We start from the raw sequence: 12200 nt of genomic DNA, 5'->3' as shown, positions 1-12200 counted from the left end.
AGGAAGCGGTCCCCAGAGGACAGGAAACAAACAAAGCCTCTGGGGATCGATAAGGCCAAAAGAATCCCCCACAGGTTGAGTAGAAAGATTAAGAAGAAGTTTACAGCTGTGCTCCGGCACAGATCCAACTCCACCTGCTGGAGCGGCCCTCTTGAGAACACAGCTGGTGGCCAACTCTGGGAGGGGACATTAGAAGGAAATTGGAGGAACCAGAAGCCTGGGGAGGCAGGGGCTGGAGGGTCCTTTGAGAGGCTCTTTTAAGAGAAGCCCAGAAGGGATGTGCCCGAAGGGACGCAGAAGAACAGAAAGCAAAGGCTAAGATCTCGGTAGCAGCAGTAGGGAAGTAAAAGTTACAACTAAAGAGCTGAAAAGGACAGGGCCCAAGGGACCTCTGGAGAATCAGGGTTCAAAAGAAAGAGAACCTCCTGTGTGTTGTTGTTAAATATTGCCTCAAAAAGACACAGGATGAAAAATGATGGAAGGAAGAGTAGGGGTGCCAGGGGCTCTGCCTCCTGGGGACCCCGGGACATGGAGAGCCCTTGATAAAATTGTTAGTAGGTTCCTGTCATGGAGGGTAGCAGAAGCCCTTAGCAGGCCTCCCTGCTGTAAAAGTTGCAGTGTCTCACATTGTAAGCCAGAAGCATCTTAAAACCAAACCAATCTTCTAGTCCCATGAGAAGTTTCCTCCCTAGAGGAGATAAAAGGTAAACATGGGCCTTGGTTTCCAACTTTTGGCCTTGGTTCTCATGCACACTGAGCACCTGCTGCTGGGCCGAGCTCTGGGTGCTCCTACAGGTTGTTTTGGTAAGGACTGTCCAATGATATAGGTTGATTATAATTTGTGCCAATCTGTAAGAATAACGTAAAATAGCCTGGACTGGAGGGTTACCTCTTTTGAACATTATAAAGATGGTGTGCCTGCCTGGATCGGGGCTTGCTGGCTTGAGCTTGCTGGTACCTGCTCCTACCGCTCGCTCGCTCGCCTGCCTGCCTGCCTGCCTCGCTCCTGCCGCGGTGCCCTCTCGTTCCTGATCGGCCCTGCCCGACGAGGGACCCGCAGAGACCTGAAACCTGCTTGGGCCCGATCCTGACGAACAAAGGGACACCGCCCAAAAACTTCGAGTCCTGCTAATCTGAGCCGCTGAATCGTGAGTAAACCAAAGAAAGAGCTCCTCACCTAAAGACTGAGTAACCTTAAAGACTCAAAAGAACTCTAAAGAAATCACAGACTCTCCTTTATCTGCTATTCTCTGAACTGTTATTCTACAACTTCAATCCTAAAAGAACTCAGGTGGGGAATTTAGTTCGGGAGGGGATCTCCGTGCTTGAGCAATAAATCACTTAACTCCACAAGTGAGTCTCCACGTATTTTCCCCATAACCTCCCAAACTACCTTCCGTGACAAAAAGAAAGAGAACCTCCTGTGTGTTGTTGTTAAATATTGCCTCAAAAAGACACAGGATGAAAAATGATGGAAGGAAGAGTAGGGGTGCCAGGGGCTCTGCCTCCTGGGGACCCCGGGACATGGAGAGCCCTTGATAAAATTGTTAGTAGGTTCCCAGAGGGAAGAAGTGGAATTTTTAATTGACAAAGGAGCAGAAAGAACAACTGTTAAGAGCATTCCTAAGGGAACTGAGAAGGGAAAGAGAACCTTAACCACAACAGAGGTGGGAGGGGTCCCCATATTAGAAAATGTAGAAATTGAAACTGATAAAAGAACAGAATTGAATGACCTGTTATAGCCTCTTGGGAAGAGACTGGAGTCGGTGATAGAGCAGCTCCTGAAACAGGGCTTACTGAACCCTGTATGGCTCCCCATAATGCCCCCATTTTACCTGTAAAAAAGGCCAGATGGAGCATACAGGCTTGTACAAGATCTGAGAGCAGTAAACCAGAGAACACAGACAAAGTTCCCTGTAGTCCCTAATCCATATACCCTGGTGAGCTGCTTGTCTCCAGAGTACCAATGATGTAGTGCTATAGATTTGAAGGATGCATTTTGGGCCTGCCCATTAAACAAAGCATCCTGAGATTATTTTGCTTTTGAATGGGAGGATCCAGAAACTGGGAGGAAGCAGCAGCTGAGGTGGACTGTGCTGACCCAAGGGTTCACAGAGTCACCTAACTTATTTGGATAAGCTCTGGAAAAGATATTGGAAAAGGTAGATTTAAATCCAGAGATAAAATTATTGCAATATGAGGATGATCTATTGCTTGCTGGGAAATATGAATCAATAGTTAATGAAAGTACAATTAAATTGTTGAACTGTTTGGCCCAGAATGGACTCAAAGTATCTAAAGGAAAACTCCAGTATGCAAAGCAGGAAGTAAAATACTTGGGGCACTGGCTGGAGAAAGGAGAAAAAAGGTTAGAAACCTTTTCTCCTATTTGTAAATGTGAGTGAACCAAAGGGCATATGGAGTGTGGGTCCAGGGCTGGGCTGGAAGGAAGAAACCAGTAGCATCCTGTTCCAAATGATTATCCCCTGTCAGCAGAGCGTGGCCTGACTGTGTACAATCTGTAGTGGCCACAGCTTTGTTAGTAGAAGAGATTAGAAAGATAACTTTTAATTCCCCTCTCAAGGTATTTACCCTGCATAATGTAAGGGAAATTATGCAACAAAAAGTGGAAAAGTGGTAAACAGAGAGCAGGATGCTTAAATAAGAGGCAATACTCATAGATTCCCCTTAATTAGAATTGGGCATTACGGGGGTCCAAAACCCAGCTCAATTTTATTTGGGGAACCCAGCTCAAAGTTAGAGCATGATTGTCTTAAAGTGATAGAACTGGAGGTGAAGGTGAGGCCTGATTTAAAGGATTGTGAGCTCAGAGAAGGGGAAAATTATTTATAGATGGAACTTCAAGAGTGATAGAAGGACAACAAAAAACTGGGATATGAGATTGTGGGAATGGACTTAGAGGTTAAGGAATCAGGACCCCTGAGCCCTGGGTGGTCGGCTCAGGCTTGTGAACTGTATGTTTTATATAGAGCATTGGAACTTCTAGAAGGAAAAGTGGGAAATGAGATGATGTTTGGAATGCCATATACTCAGGGGATGCCTATGGATGAAAAGCTAGTCAGAGACTGCAACATCCCTGAATATGTTAAAGCACTGGCAGAAAGAATAAAGGAGCTCAGGGACATTGGTGCTTTAATTCAAACACCACCCCTGGGTTTCCCTGTGCACGACATTAAACCGGGAGAAAAGGAGCTGATAAAAACTTGAAAAGCTGAACCACGAGTCCCTCGATGGGAAGGACCCTTTGAAGTCTTACTAACCACTGATACAGCAGATGGCCTGCAGAAAAGGGATGGACCCATATCTGCCGGGTCAAAAGGAGTAAATCTAGTTCTGCATGGCACATAACTTCGACACCAGGGGGGACAACTGTTAAAGAGGAAGACTGAATGAGTTATGACAGACTGTGAAGGAAACTTCAACCCCTCCTGAGGAAACTATTAAGAATTCATGGGTGTGGAAGATCTCGATGATCTTTATAGAAATCCACAGAGATGGTTAAGGAGGGGAGGAAATAAAAACAAAATTTAACCTGAATTAGAACAAAAATTATGTAAGCATTGTGCAGACGAGCTTGAATGGTGCTGTGTACGGTGTGGATTGTGTGCAAAACACTGATGGGAACATAAAGATTGACTCCTGAGGGAAGGAGTCTGTATGGCTTGCAAATGGCATTTAGAGAAACTTAGGAGTAGAGGAGAAACTTTATTATTTTCTTGGCATTACACTTCAGCAAGGTGCTACATCATCCCCAGATCAAATGTTCGAAGATATAGAAGGACTAATGGAAGCAATCAGATGTTGCACTCTACAAAGGCTATGATGTAAATAAAGTAGTACCAGTAAAAAGTGTTGTTATAACCTAAGCATGTAAGTTTCCCTGATGTGGGGAAAAGAGAGAAAAGCCTGTATAGAAATGAGTAAAGCTGGAATATAGTTATACATCAGACTATGACTGGAAATAACTTGATTAATGAGGAATTGGAAAGAACCTTCCTTAACTCTTTATTGGGGAGGGTATTTCTTGTTTCACCCATCACAGAAATCACCATCTGGACGGCTGAGAAAAGGTGGACACACACCTCCCGAGGAGCAGACATCCCCAACTCGCTGATCACATGTATACAAAAGGGGTGTGATTGGGTTTTGGTTTTTTATGCCAAGCATGTAAGATCTTTATATATGTATATGTAAGTTGCAATGAAAATTGGTGGCACCATTGTAGGTATAACTGCCCCCATCAAGGGTGCTGGGGTTTAAGTAAAATTGAAAGGAGAATTAACTGATATTACACTGGACAATTTGAAAAGATAGGAATAATATCAACTAGATACACAGGTAGAAGAGCAGAAGTGTGGAGGTACTGTGCAACCCAAGAGTGAAGAGGACACCTGGAGAGGAGAGCTCTTAAGTCCCCTGAAGAACACCCTTGCTGTCGAGAAGATGACACACGCTGTTGCTCGAAGCAACCGAGTAGACGGAGGAGACAGAGGGGTAAAAGTGTGGGGAATGGCTGGACGAATGCTTGGCCTCCTCAGGTTTGGGACTACAGGTCCCTGCCTAAAATGCCACCAAACGGTGAAGCATGGCAGACAAACTCTTGTTGCCTTTACCTCCCACACCCATATTTATGCAGCTTGTTATAAGATGCAACAATTAGAAATTTGTTCCTTAGGGGGACACAGCTTTTGGGTGGGTCTCAACCTAGCAATAGGGTACCCAAATGACGGAACAATGGCCGTGGTAAGGAGAGTTGTTAACCCCAGCCCAGTTAGTGGAGCCAGACTGAGGTTACAGAATCACATGTCCTGAAGGATGGATGTTAAACAAGGAGGTAATTGGGCATTGCTGTATGAAGCAAAAAGGAGATGTATTCCAAAAAGGGTAGGAGAATTAGGTTGTAGGAACCTGTTAACAACTAATAGTAGTTCTGCCTCACACTGGTGGCCACATAGCCCTGAGGGATATTTGGGATAAGAATTGTAATAACAAAACTGTGTGTTATCATTCACAAATAACAGTAACCCTTTTATGGAGATAATTGGACTAAAGGATTTTTGGGGAAACCCTCAAAGGAGTGATTCTGCAAGGCAAGTGCCAGATGGGTTATTCTGGGTTTGTGGAAAGAGGGTCTGTGCAGAATGGCCAGGCAAGTGGAAGAGGGTCTGTACTATTGGATTAATATAACCAGCCTTCTTTCTGTTATCAAAAGCTTGGTGGAAACAAGTGGGGTTTATTTTGTGTGGTTTTGGAGGATTGATATGCATAATTCCTTGCTTAATTTGCTTGATCCAGACACCAGTACAAGAAATGCAGGGAGACTGGGGAGGGTCAGGCATAAAGATCATAGAATCATAGAATCATAGAATCAACCAGGTTGGAAGAGACCTCCAAGATCATCCAGTCCAACCTATCACCCAGCCCTAGCCAGTCAACTAGACCATGGCACTGAGTGCCTCATCCAGTCTTTTCTTGAACGCCCCCAGGGACGGTGCCTCCACCACCTCCCTGGGCAGCCCATTCCAATGGGAAATCACTCTCTCTGTGATATAACTTTTTCCTAACATTCCAATGGGAAATCACTCTCTCTGTGTATAACTTTTTCCTAACATCCAGCCTATACCTACCCTGGCACAACTTGAGACTGTGTCCCCTTGTTCTATTGCTGGTTGCCTGTGAGAAGAGACCAACCCCCACCTGGCTACAATGCCCCTTCAGGTAGTTGTAGACAGTAATAAGATCACCCCTGAGCCTCCTCTTCTCCAGGCTAAACAGGCCCAGCTCCCTCAACCTCTCCTCATAGGATTTGTGCTCCAGGCCCCTCACCAGCTTTGTTGCCCTTCTCTGGACATGTTCCAGCACCTCAACATCTTTCTTGAATTGAGGGGCCCAGAACTGGACACAGTACTCAAGGTGCGGCCTGACCAGTGCTGAGTACAGGGGAAGAATAACCTCCCTTGTCCTACTGGCCACACTGCTCCTGATGCAGGCCAGGATGCCATTGGCTCTCTTGGCCACCTGGGCACACTGCTGGCTCATCTTCAGCTTACTATCTATCAGTACCCCCAGGTCCCTTTCCTCCTGTATGTCCTCAAGAAAGAGGAAGAAGAAGAGAGTCGAAGTCGAGTGGAAAGAGTACTTAGAAGGATGGAAGCACTGACACGGGTAAATATGATCAAAAAGAAAATGGGGGATAGTGAAAAATGGTTCCTGTGTCAATGAAAGAATGGCAAAGCAGAATATAAGAGTATGAGAGAATGAGAATATGTCACTGTGCAATGGCAGAGCAGGGAGTGTCTGAGCTAACTAATTTGGAGACGTTGGAACCTACGAGAGATAACAGAAAGCACTGTGAAGAGATAGCCCCCTGTGAATAGGGGACATGAACAAAACAGGGGTGTGCCAGAGCTACCTGAGCAAGGCCAGGGATGAACGAGAACAGAAACCACCATGAGCATGGTAGATAAGAGACCTAAAGCAGGCGACTGTGAAGATGCAGATAGCTGAGTCACAAAGACACCTGAGGAAGACTCCTTACTTCAGCCTCACGACCACCAGAGAGAACCCCCGGAGGATTAGCAGGCATGCACAACAGCTCCAGGAAAAACTGCAACCGTTTTGGGCAATTATACAATCTGGATTGCACTGCTCTGTGAGTGTGTGTGTGAGCGGGAAATAAACCCCTGCAACCGCGTGTGTGCAGTGCGCAGCTGCGGAGATAAACTGCCCTGCGCCCAGCGCTGCTCCCTGCTTGCCAAAATACAACTCCTGCAACTTAGCTCTAAGGTTTTGGTGGCTCAATTTTAACACCTGGTCAGTGGGGCCCACACTGCCTCTTAAAGGGGCAATGCCAGGTCAGTGGGGCCCAAAGTGCCTCTTAAAGGGGCAATGCCAGGTCAGTGGGGCCCAAAGTGCCTCTTAAAGGGGCAATGCCAGGTCAGTGGGGCCCAAAGAGCCTCTTAAATGGGCAATGCCAGGTCAGTGGGGCCCACACTGCCCCTCAGGTCTGTGAGGGCCTCTGGGATCCCCCAAGGAGTGTCTGAGACCTTTGAAGCTCCTCTGAGGCCTTTATTGGCTCCTCCAGGAGGGATCTGAGACCTGAGATCCTTCCAGAAGTTCTTCTCTGGGGTCCTCCCACGAAGCTCAATGCTGATTGGTCACCCTCTGGGGCGTGGCAGCGTCCAGCAGGTGTCGGAGGGCAGCGGAAAGTCCCAGCAGGCTTTGTCCCACGCCACGTGTCAGGGCCGCCAGCAGCCTCAGGAGGTCCCTGGTGCGACAGGAGAAGCTCTCAAGGGGCAGGGTTGGACCTTCTGGGGCTGGAGAAGCTCTCAAGGGGCAGACCTGAGCCGCAGGCAGCAGCAGCAGAGCCGCAGGCAGGAGCAGCGCAGCCGTAGGGACCCCTCCCCTGACCCCAGCCCCAGCCCCTGGTGCCCACCACAGGTACCTGAGCAGCCGCTCCGGGCCTAGCCCTGCCACGTCCCAGCGCAGGCTCCGCACCGAGGCTGTAACCCGCAGCTGCCCCAGCAGCTCCTCGGGGCTGCTCTTGGTGAGGGCCAAGGTCACCTGTGCCACCTCAGTGCCATCCTGGGCCCTCCTCTGCCTGGGCACCTCCAGCTCCTGCAGCAGCTGCGGCTGGCAGCGGGCAGGCAGCGGCTGAGGGGCAGCAGCCGGCAGCGGCTGCGGAGGCTCCTCCGGGGGAGGCTGAGGAGGAGAGGGGCAGGGGCAGGGGCCATGGCGGGGGGGCTCGGGCAGGGCTCACCTTGGGGGGCTCCCAGCTCTGGCCTGGCTCCAGCGCCAGCAGCAGGCTGTGGGGGGGCAGCAGCTCCAGCACCCCCTGCGAGGCCACCGAGGAGCCGTCCCGGGGCAGCACCAGCGACAGCTCCGGCGGCAGCGACAGAGCCTCGGCCGCCTGCGGGAGCCACGCCCATGCAGCCTCCCCTTGCGACCTCCCCCCTGCGGCCTCCCCCCTGCAGCCTCCCGCCATGGAGGCTTCCCCATGCAGCCTCCCCCATGCAGCCTCCCCCCATGGAGCCTCCCCCCTGCAGACTCTGCCCTGCAGCCTCCCCTGCAGCCTCCCGCCATGAAGGCTTCCCCATGCAGCCTCCCCCATGCAGCCTCCCCCCATGGAGCCTCCCCCCTGCAGACTCTGCCCTGCAGCCTCCCCTGCAGCCTCCCGCCATGAAGGCTTCCCCATGCAGCCTCCCCCCTGCAGCCTCCCCCCATGGAGCCTCCCCCCTGCAGACTCTGCCCTGCAGCCTCCCCTGCAGCCTCCCCCCATGGAGCCTCCCCCCTGCAGCCTCCCCCTGCAGCCTCCCCTGTGGCCTCCCCCCATGCAGCCTCCCCCCTGCAGCCTCTCCCCATGGAGGCTTCCCCCTGTGGCCTCCCCCCATGGAGCCTCCCGCCCTGCAGACTCCCCCCTGCAGCCTCCCCCTGCAGCCTCCCCCCATGGAGGCTTCCCCATGCAGCCTCCCACCTGCAGCCTCCCCCTGCGGCCTCCCCACATGGAGCGTCCCCCCTGCAGCCTCCCTCTGCAGCCTCTCCCCTGCAGCCTCCCCCTGCAGCCTCCCCCCATGGAGGCTCCCATCTGTGGCCTCCCCCCATGCAGCCTCTCCCCTACGGCCTCCCCCCATGGAGCCTCCCCCCTGCGGCCTCTCCCCTGCAGCCTCCCCCTGCAGCCTCCCCTGAAGCCTCCCCCCATGGAAGCTCCCCCCTGTGGCCTCCCCCCATGGAGGCTCCCCCCTGCACGCTCCCCCCATGGAGCCTCCACCCCTGCAGCCCCCCCTCAGACCTCCCCACATGCACCCTCCCCCCTGTGGCCTCCCCCCATGGAGGCTTCCCTGCGGCCTCCCCCCATGGAGGCTTCCCTGCGGCCTCCCCCTGCAGCCTCTCCCCTGCAGCCTCCCCCCTGCAACCTCTCCCCTCAGCCTCCCCCCTGCAGCCTCTCCCCCTGCAGCCTCCCACTGCAGGGTTAATTAGGGCTCAGGGTAATAAAAGGGTTCATTAGGGCTAATTAAGGGGGGAGAAGAGGGCAGGAGCAGTAAGAGGGTTGGGGGAGGAGGCTCGAGGTAATTAAAGGGTTAATTAGGGTCATTAGGGCTTAATTAGAGCCTAATGAGGTGGAGGGAAGGGGTTGTGGGGCAATTAATGGGTTAATAAGGGGCTAATGGGGGGGAGAGAGTTGGGTAATTAAAGGATTAATTAGAGGCTAATTAGGGGGAGGGAATGGGTTCTGGGGGAATCCGGGGGGAATTAATAGGTGCTTAATTAGGGTGGCCATGGAAATGAAGCAGCTAATTAGCATCTAATTAATGAAGCTTCCCAGCTTGCAGAGGTTAATTAAGGCTACTGCAGACTAATTAAGGGGTTCAAAGTACTAATTAATCCGTTCAAAGCGCTAATTAAGCGGTTCAAAGCAGTAACTAATCCATTCAAAGCCCTAATTAAGGGGTTCGAAGCGCTAATTAAGGGGTCCAAAGCGCTAATTAAGGGGTTCAAAGCCCTAATTAAGGAGTTCAAATTGCTAATTAAGGGGTCCAAAGCGCTAATTAATCCGTTCAAAGCGCTAATTAAGGGGTTCAAAGCCCTAATTAAGGGGTTCAAATTGCTAATTAAGGAGTCCAAAGCACTAATTAATCCGTTCAAAGCGCTAATTAAGGGGTTCAAAGTGCTAATTATGGGGTCCAAAGCGCTAATTAATCCGTTCAAAGCACTAATTAATCCGTTCAAAGCGCTAATTAAGGGGTTCAAAGTGCTAATTATGGGGTCCAAAGCGCTAATTAATCCGTTCAAAGCACTAATTAATCCGTTCAAAGCGCTAATTAAGGGGTTCGAAGCGCTAATTAAGGGGTCCAAAGCGCTAATTAAGGGATTCAAAGTGCTAATTAATCCGTTCAAAGCGCTAATTAAGTTATTCAGAGCCCTAATTAAGGGGTTCGAAGCGCTAATTAAACTTCCCTGGGCCATACCAGTGCTTCCCAGAGCTAATTAGCGTCCCCCCGGGGCCAATTAGCATCTAATTAGCATCTCCCTCCTTAGACTTGGGTCAGGATTTGAGGTCCCCAGGGGCAGGTCCCCAAGCGGGGCTCAATTAATGAGACAGGCAACCCCCCCTCTGCTTAATTACCGGCTCGGCACGGTTCATTAGTGCCTAATTGGCGTTGATTAGGCAGCTAATTACCCACCTGCCTGCGCAGCTCCTCCAGCCCAGTCACCAGCAGCCCTCTCTGCCTGCCCCGCTTGTCGCAGACCCACAGCGGTTTGGGTCTGGGGGCTTGGGAGGGCCAGGCCCAGTTGGTGATGGCTCTGGGGACCAGTAGAAACCAGTTCAGACCAGTACAAAACGGTTTGGACCGGGACAGATCAGATTGGAGCAGTCTGGACCAGTTTGGACCAGCTTAGAGCTCAGGAGTCCCCTCCTAAGCTCTCATCCCTGCCACAGCTCAGAGCAAAGCACTAAGGGGTGGGGGAAAGGCAGCAGTGTGGAGGAGTGGAAACCAGTTTGGGCTAGTCTGGACCAGTAAGGACCAGTCTGGACCAGTTTGGACCAGTTTGGACCAGTAAGGACAAATAAGGACCAGTTTGGACCAGGATGGACCCCAAGAATCCCCTCCCAGTTCCCTCCCCCCAGTCCCAGTTCCTCGCTGCAGTCCAAAGCAAAAGCAGAGAGTGCACTGGAAGAGCACCAGTTTAGACCAGTAAGGCCCAGTTCAGAGCAGTAAGGCCCAGTACAGACCAGTAAGGACCAGTTCAGACCAGTAAGGACCCCCCCGGACCCCTCCCCCCCAGCTCAGCTCCTCACCGCAGCGTCTGCATGGCCTGGGGCAGGGCAAGGTCCAGAGGGCAGGGGAGGGACCAGTACAGAGGCACCAGTATGAACCAGTAAGCAGTGGTGGGGGAGGGGAGAGGGCAGGGCGAGGCAGGAAAGACCAGTGTGGACCAGTAAAGAGCACACAGGCACCAGTATGGACCAGTTAAGAGCACACAGGCACCAGTATGGACCAGTAAAGACCACACAGGCATCAGTGTGGACCAGTAAAGACCACACAGGCATTTTGAGTTGGTTTGGGTGGGTTTTGTTCATTTTGGGTCGGCTTGGGACACCTTGGATGGATTTGAGCCACTTTGGGAGGGTTTGGATCATTTTGGGTGGGTTTGGATCAATTTGGGTGAGTTTTGTGTCACTTTGTGTGGGTTTCGGTCAATTTGGGTGGGTTTGGGTCATTTTGGGTGGGTTTGGTTCGTTTTGGGTGGGTTTGGTTCGTTTTGGGTGAGTTTTGTGTCACTTTGTGTGGGTTTGGGTCATTTTGGGTGGGTTTGGGTCATTTTGGGTGGGTTTGGTTCATTTTGGGTGGGTTTTGTGTCACTTTGTGTGGGTTTGGGTCAATTTGGGTGGGTTTGGGTCCTTTTGGTTGGGTTTGTTCGTTTTGGGTGGGTTTTGGTCATTTTGGGTGGGTTTGGTTCAGTTTGGGTGGGTTTGGGTCATTTTGGGTGGGTTTGGTTCGTTTTGGGTGGATTTGGGTCATTTTGAGTGGGTTTGGATTAGTTTGGGTGTGTTTTGTGTCAATTTGGGTGAGTTTTGTGTCACTTTGGGTGGGTTTGTGTCAATTTGGGTGGATTTGGGTCCTTTTGGTTGGGTTTGTTCGTTTTGGGTGGATTTGGGTATTTTTGGGTGGGTTTGGTTCGTTGTGGGTGGGTTTAGGTCATTTTGGGTGGGTTTGGTTTGTTTTGGGTGGATTTGGGTCATTTTGAGTGGGTTTGGATCAATTTGGGTTAGTTTTGTGTCACTTTGTGTGGGTTTGGGTCGTTTTGGGTGTGTTTGCTTCGTTTTGGGTGAGTTTTGTGTCACTTTGGGTGGGTTTGGGTCATTTTGACTTGGTTTGGGGCACTTTGGGAGGGTTTTGTGTCACTTTGTGTGGGTTTGGGTCACTTTGTGTGGGTTTGGGTCACTTTGGGTGGGTTTGGGTCAATTTGGGTGGGTTTGGTTCGTTTTGGGTGGGTTTGCTTCGTTTTCACAGTATCACAGTATCACAGTATCACAGTATCACCAAGGTTGGAAGAGACCTCACAGATCATCAAGTCCAACCCTTTACCACAGAGCTCAAGGCTAGACCATGGCACCAAGTGCCACATCCAACCTTGCCTTGAACTGCCCCAGGGACGGCGACTCCACCACCTCCCCG

The 12200-nt window shown here is 51.0% G+C and overlaps 1 protein-coding gene across 1 annotated transcript; it reads right to left on the bottom strand.

Moving 5' to 3' along the window:
• Positions 1–7089: 7089 nt before the first annotated feature.
• Positions 7090–10833, bottom strand: LOC135174544 (lipid transferase CIDEB-like). The gene is made up of 5 exons (XM_064141817.1): positions 10820–10833; positions 10203–10323; positions 7781–7930; positions 7466–7653; positions 7090–7288 (listed from the first exon to the last, which is right to left on the bottom strand). Exons 1-5 carry the CDS (start codon positions 10831–10833, stop codon positions 7165–7167), a joined length of 597 nt encoding a protein of 198 aa, XP_063997887.1. The 3' UTR covers positions 7090–7164.
• Positions 10834–12200: the final 1367 nt, after the last annotated feature.

The sequence above is a fragment of the Pogoniulus pusillus genome, unplaced genomic scaffold (assembly GCF_015220805.1).
Source record: "Pogoniulus pusillus isolate bPogPus1 unplaced genomic scaffold, bPogPus1.pri scaffold_74_arrow_ctg1, whole genome shotgun sequence".
NCBI classification, from domain to species: Eukaryota; Metazoa; Chordata; class Aves; order Piciformes; family Lybiidae; genus Pogoniulus; species Pogoniulus pusillus.
This window is presented reverse-complemented; position numbering and strand designations above follow the sequence as displayed.

What these genes read in the sequence shown, in the direction of transcription:
- LOC135174544 (XM_064141817.1), bottom strand. An exon ending in TGGAGGAGCTGCGCAGGCAG is followed by an intron (nt 7,931 to 10,202) that starts GTGGGTAATTAG and finishes TGGCTCCCGCAG; the next exon opens with GCGGCCGAGGCTCTGTCGCT. An exon ending in GGCCCGGAGCGGCTGCTCAG is followed by an intron (nt 7,289 to 7,465) that starts GTACCTGTGGTG and finishes CTGTCGCACCAG; the next exon opens with GGACCTCCTGAGGCTGCTGG.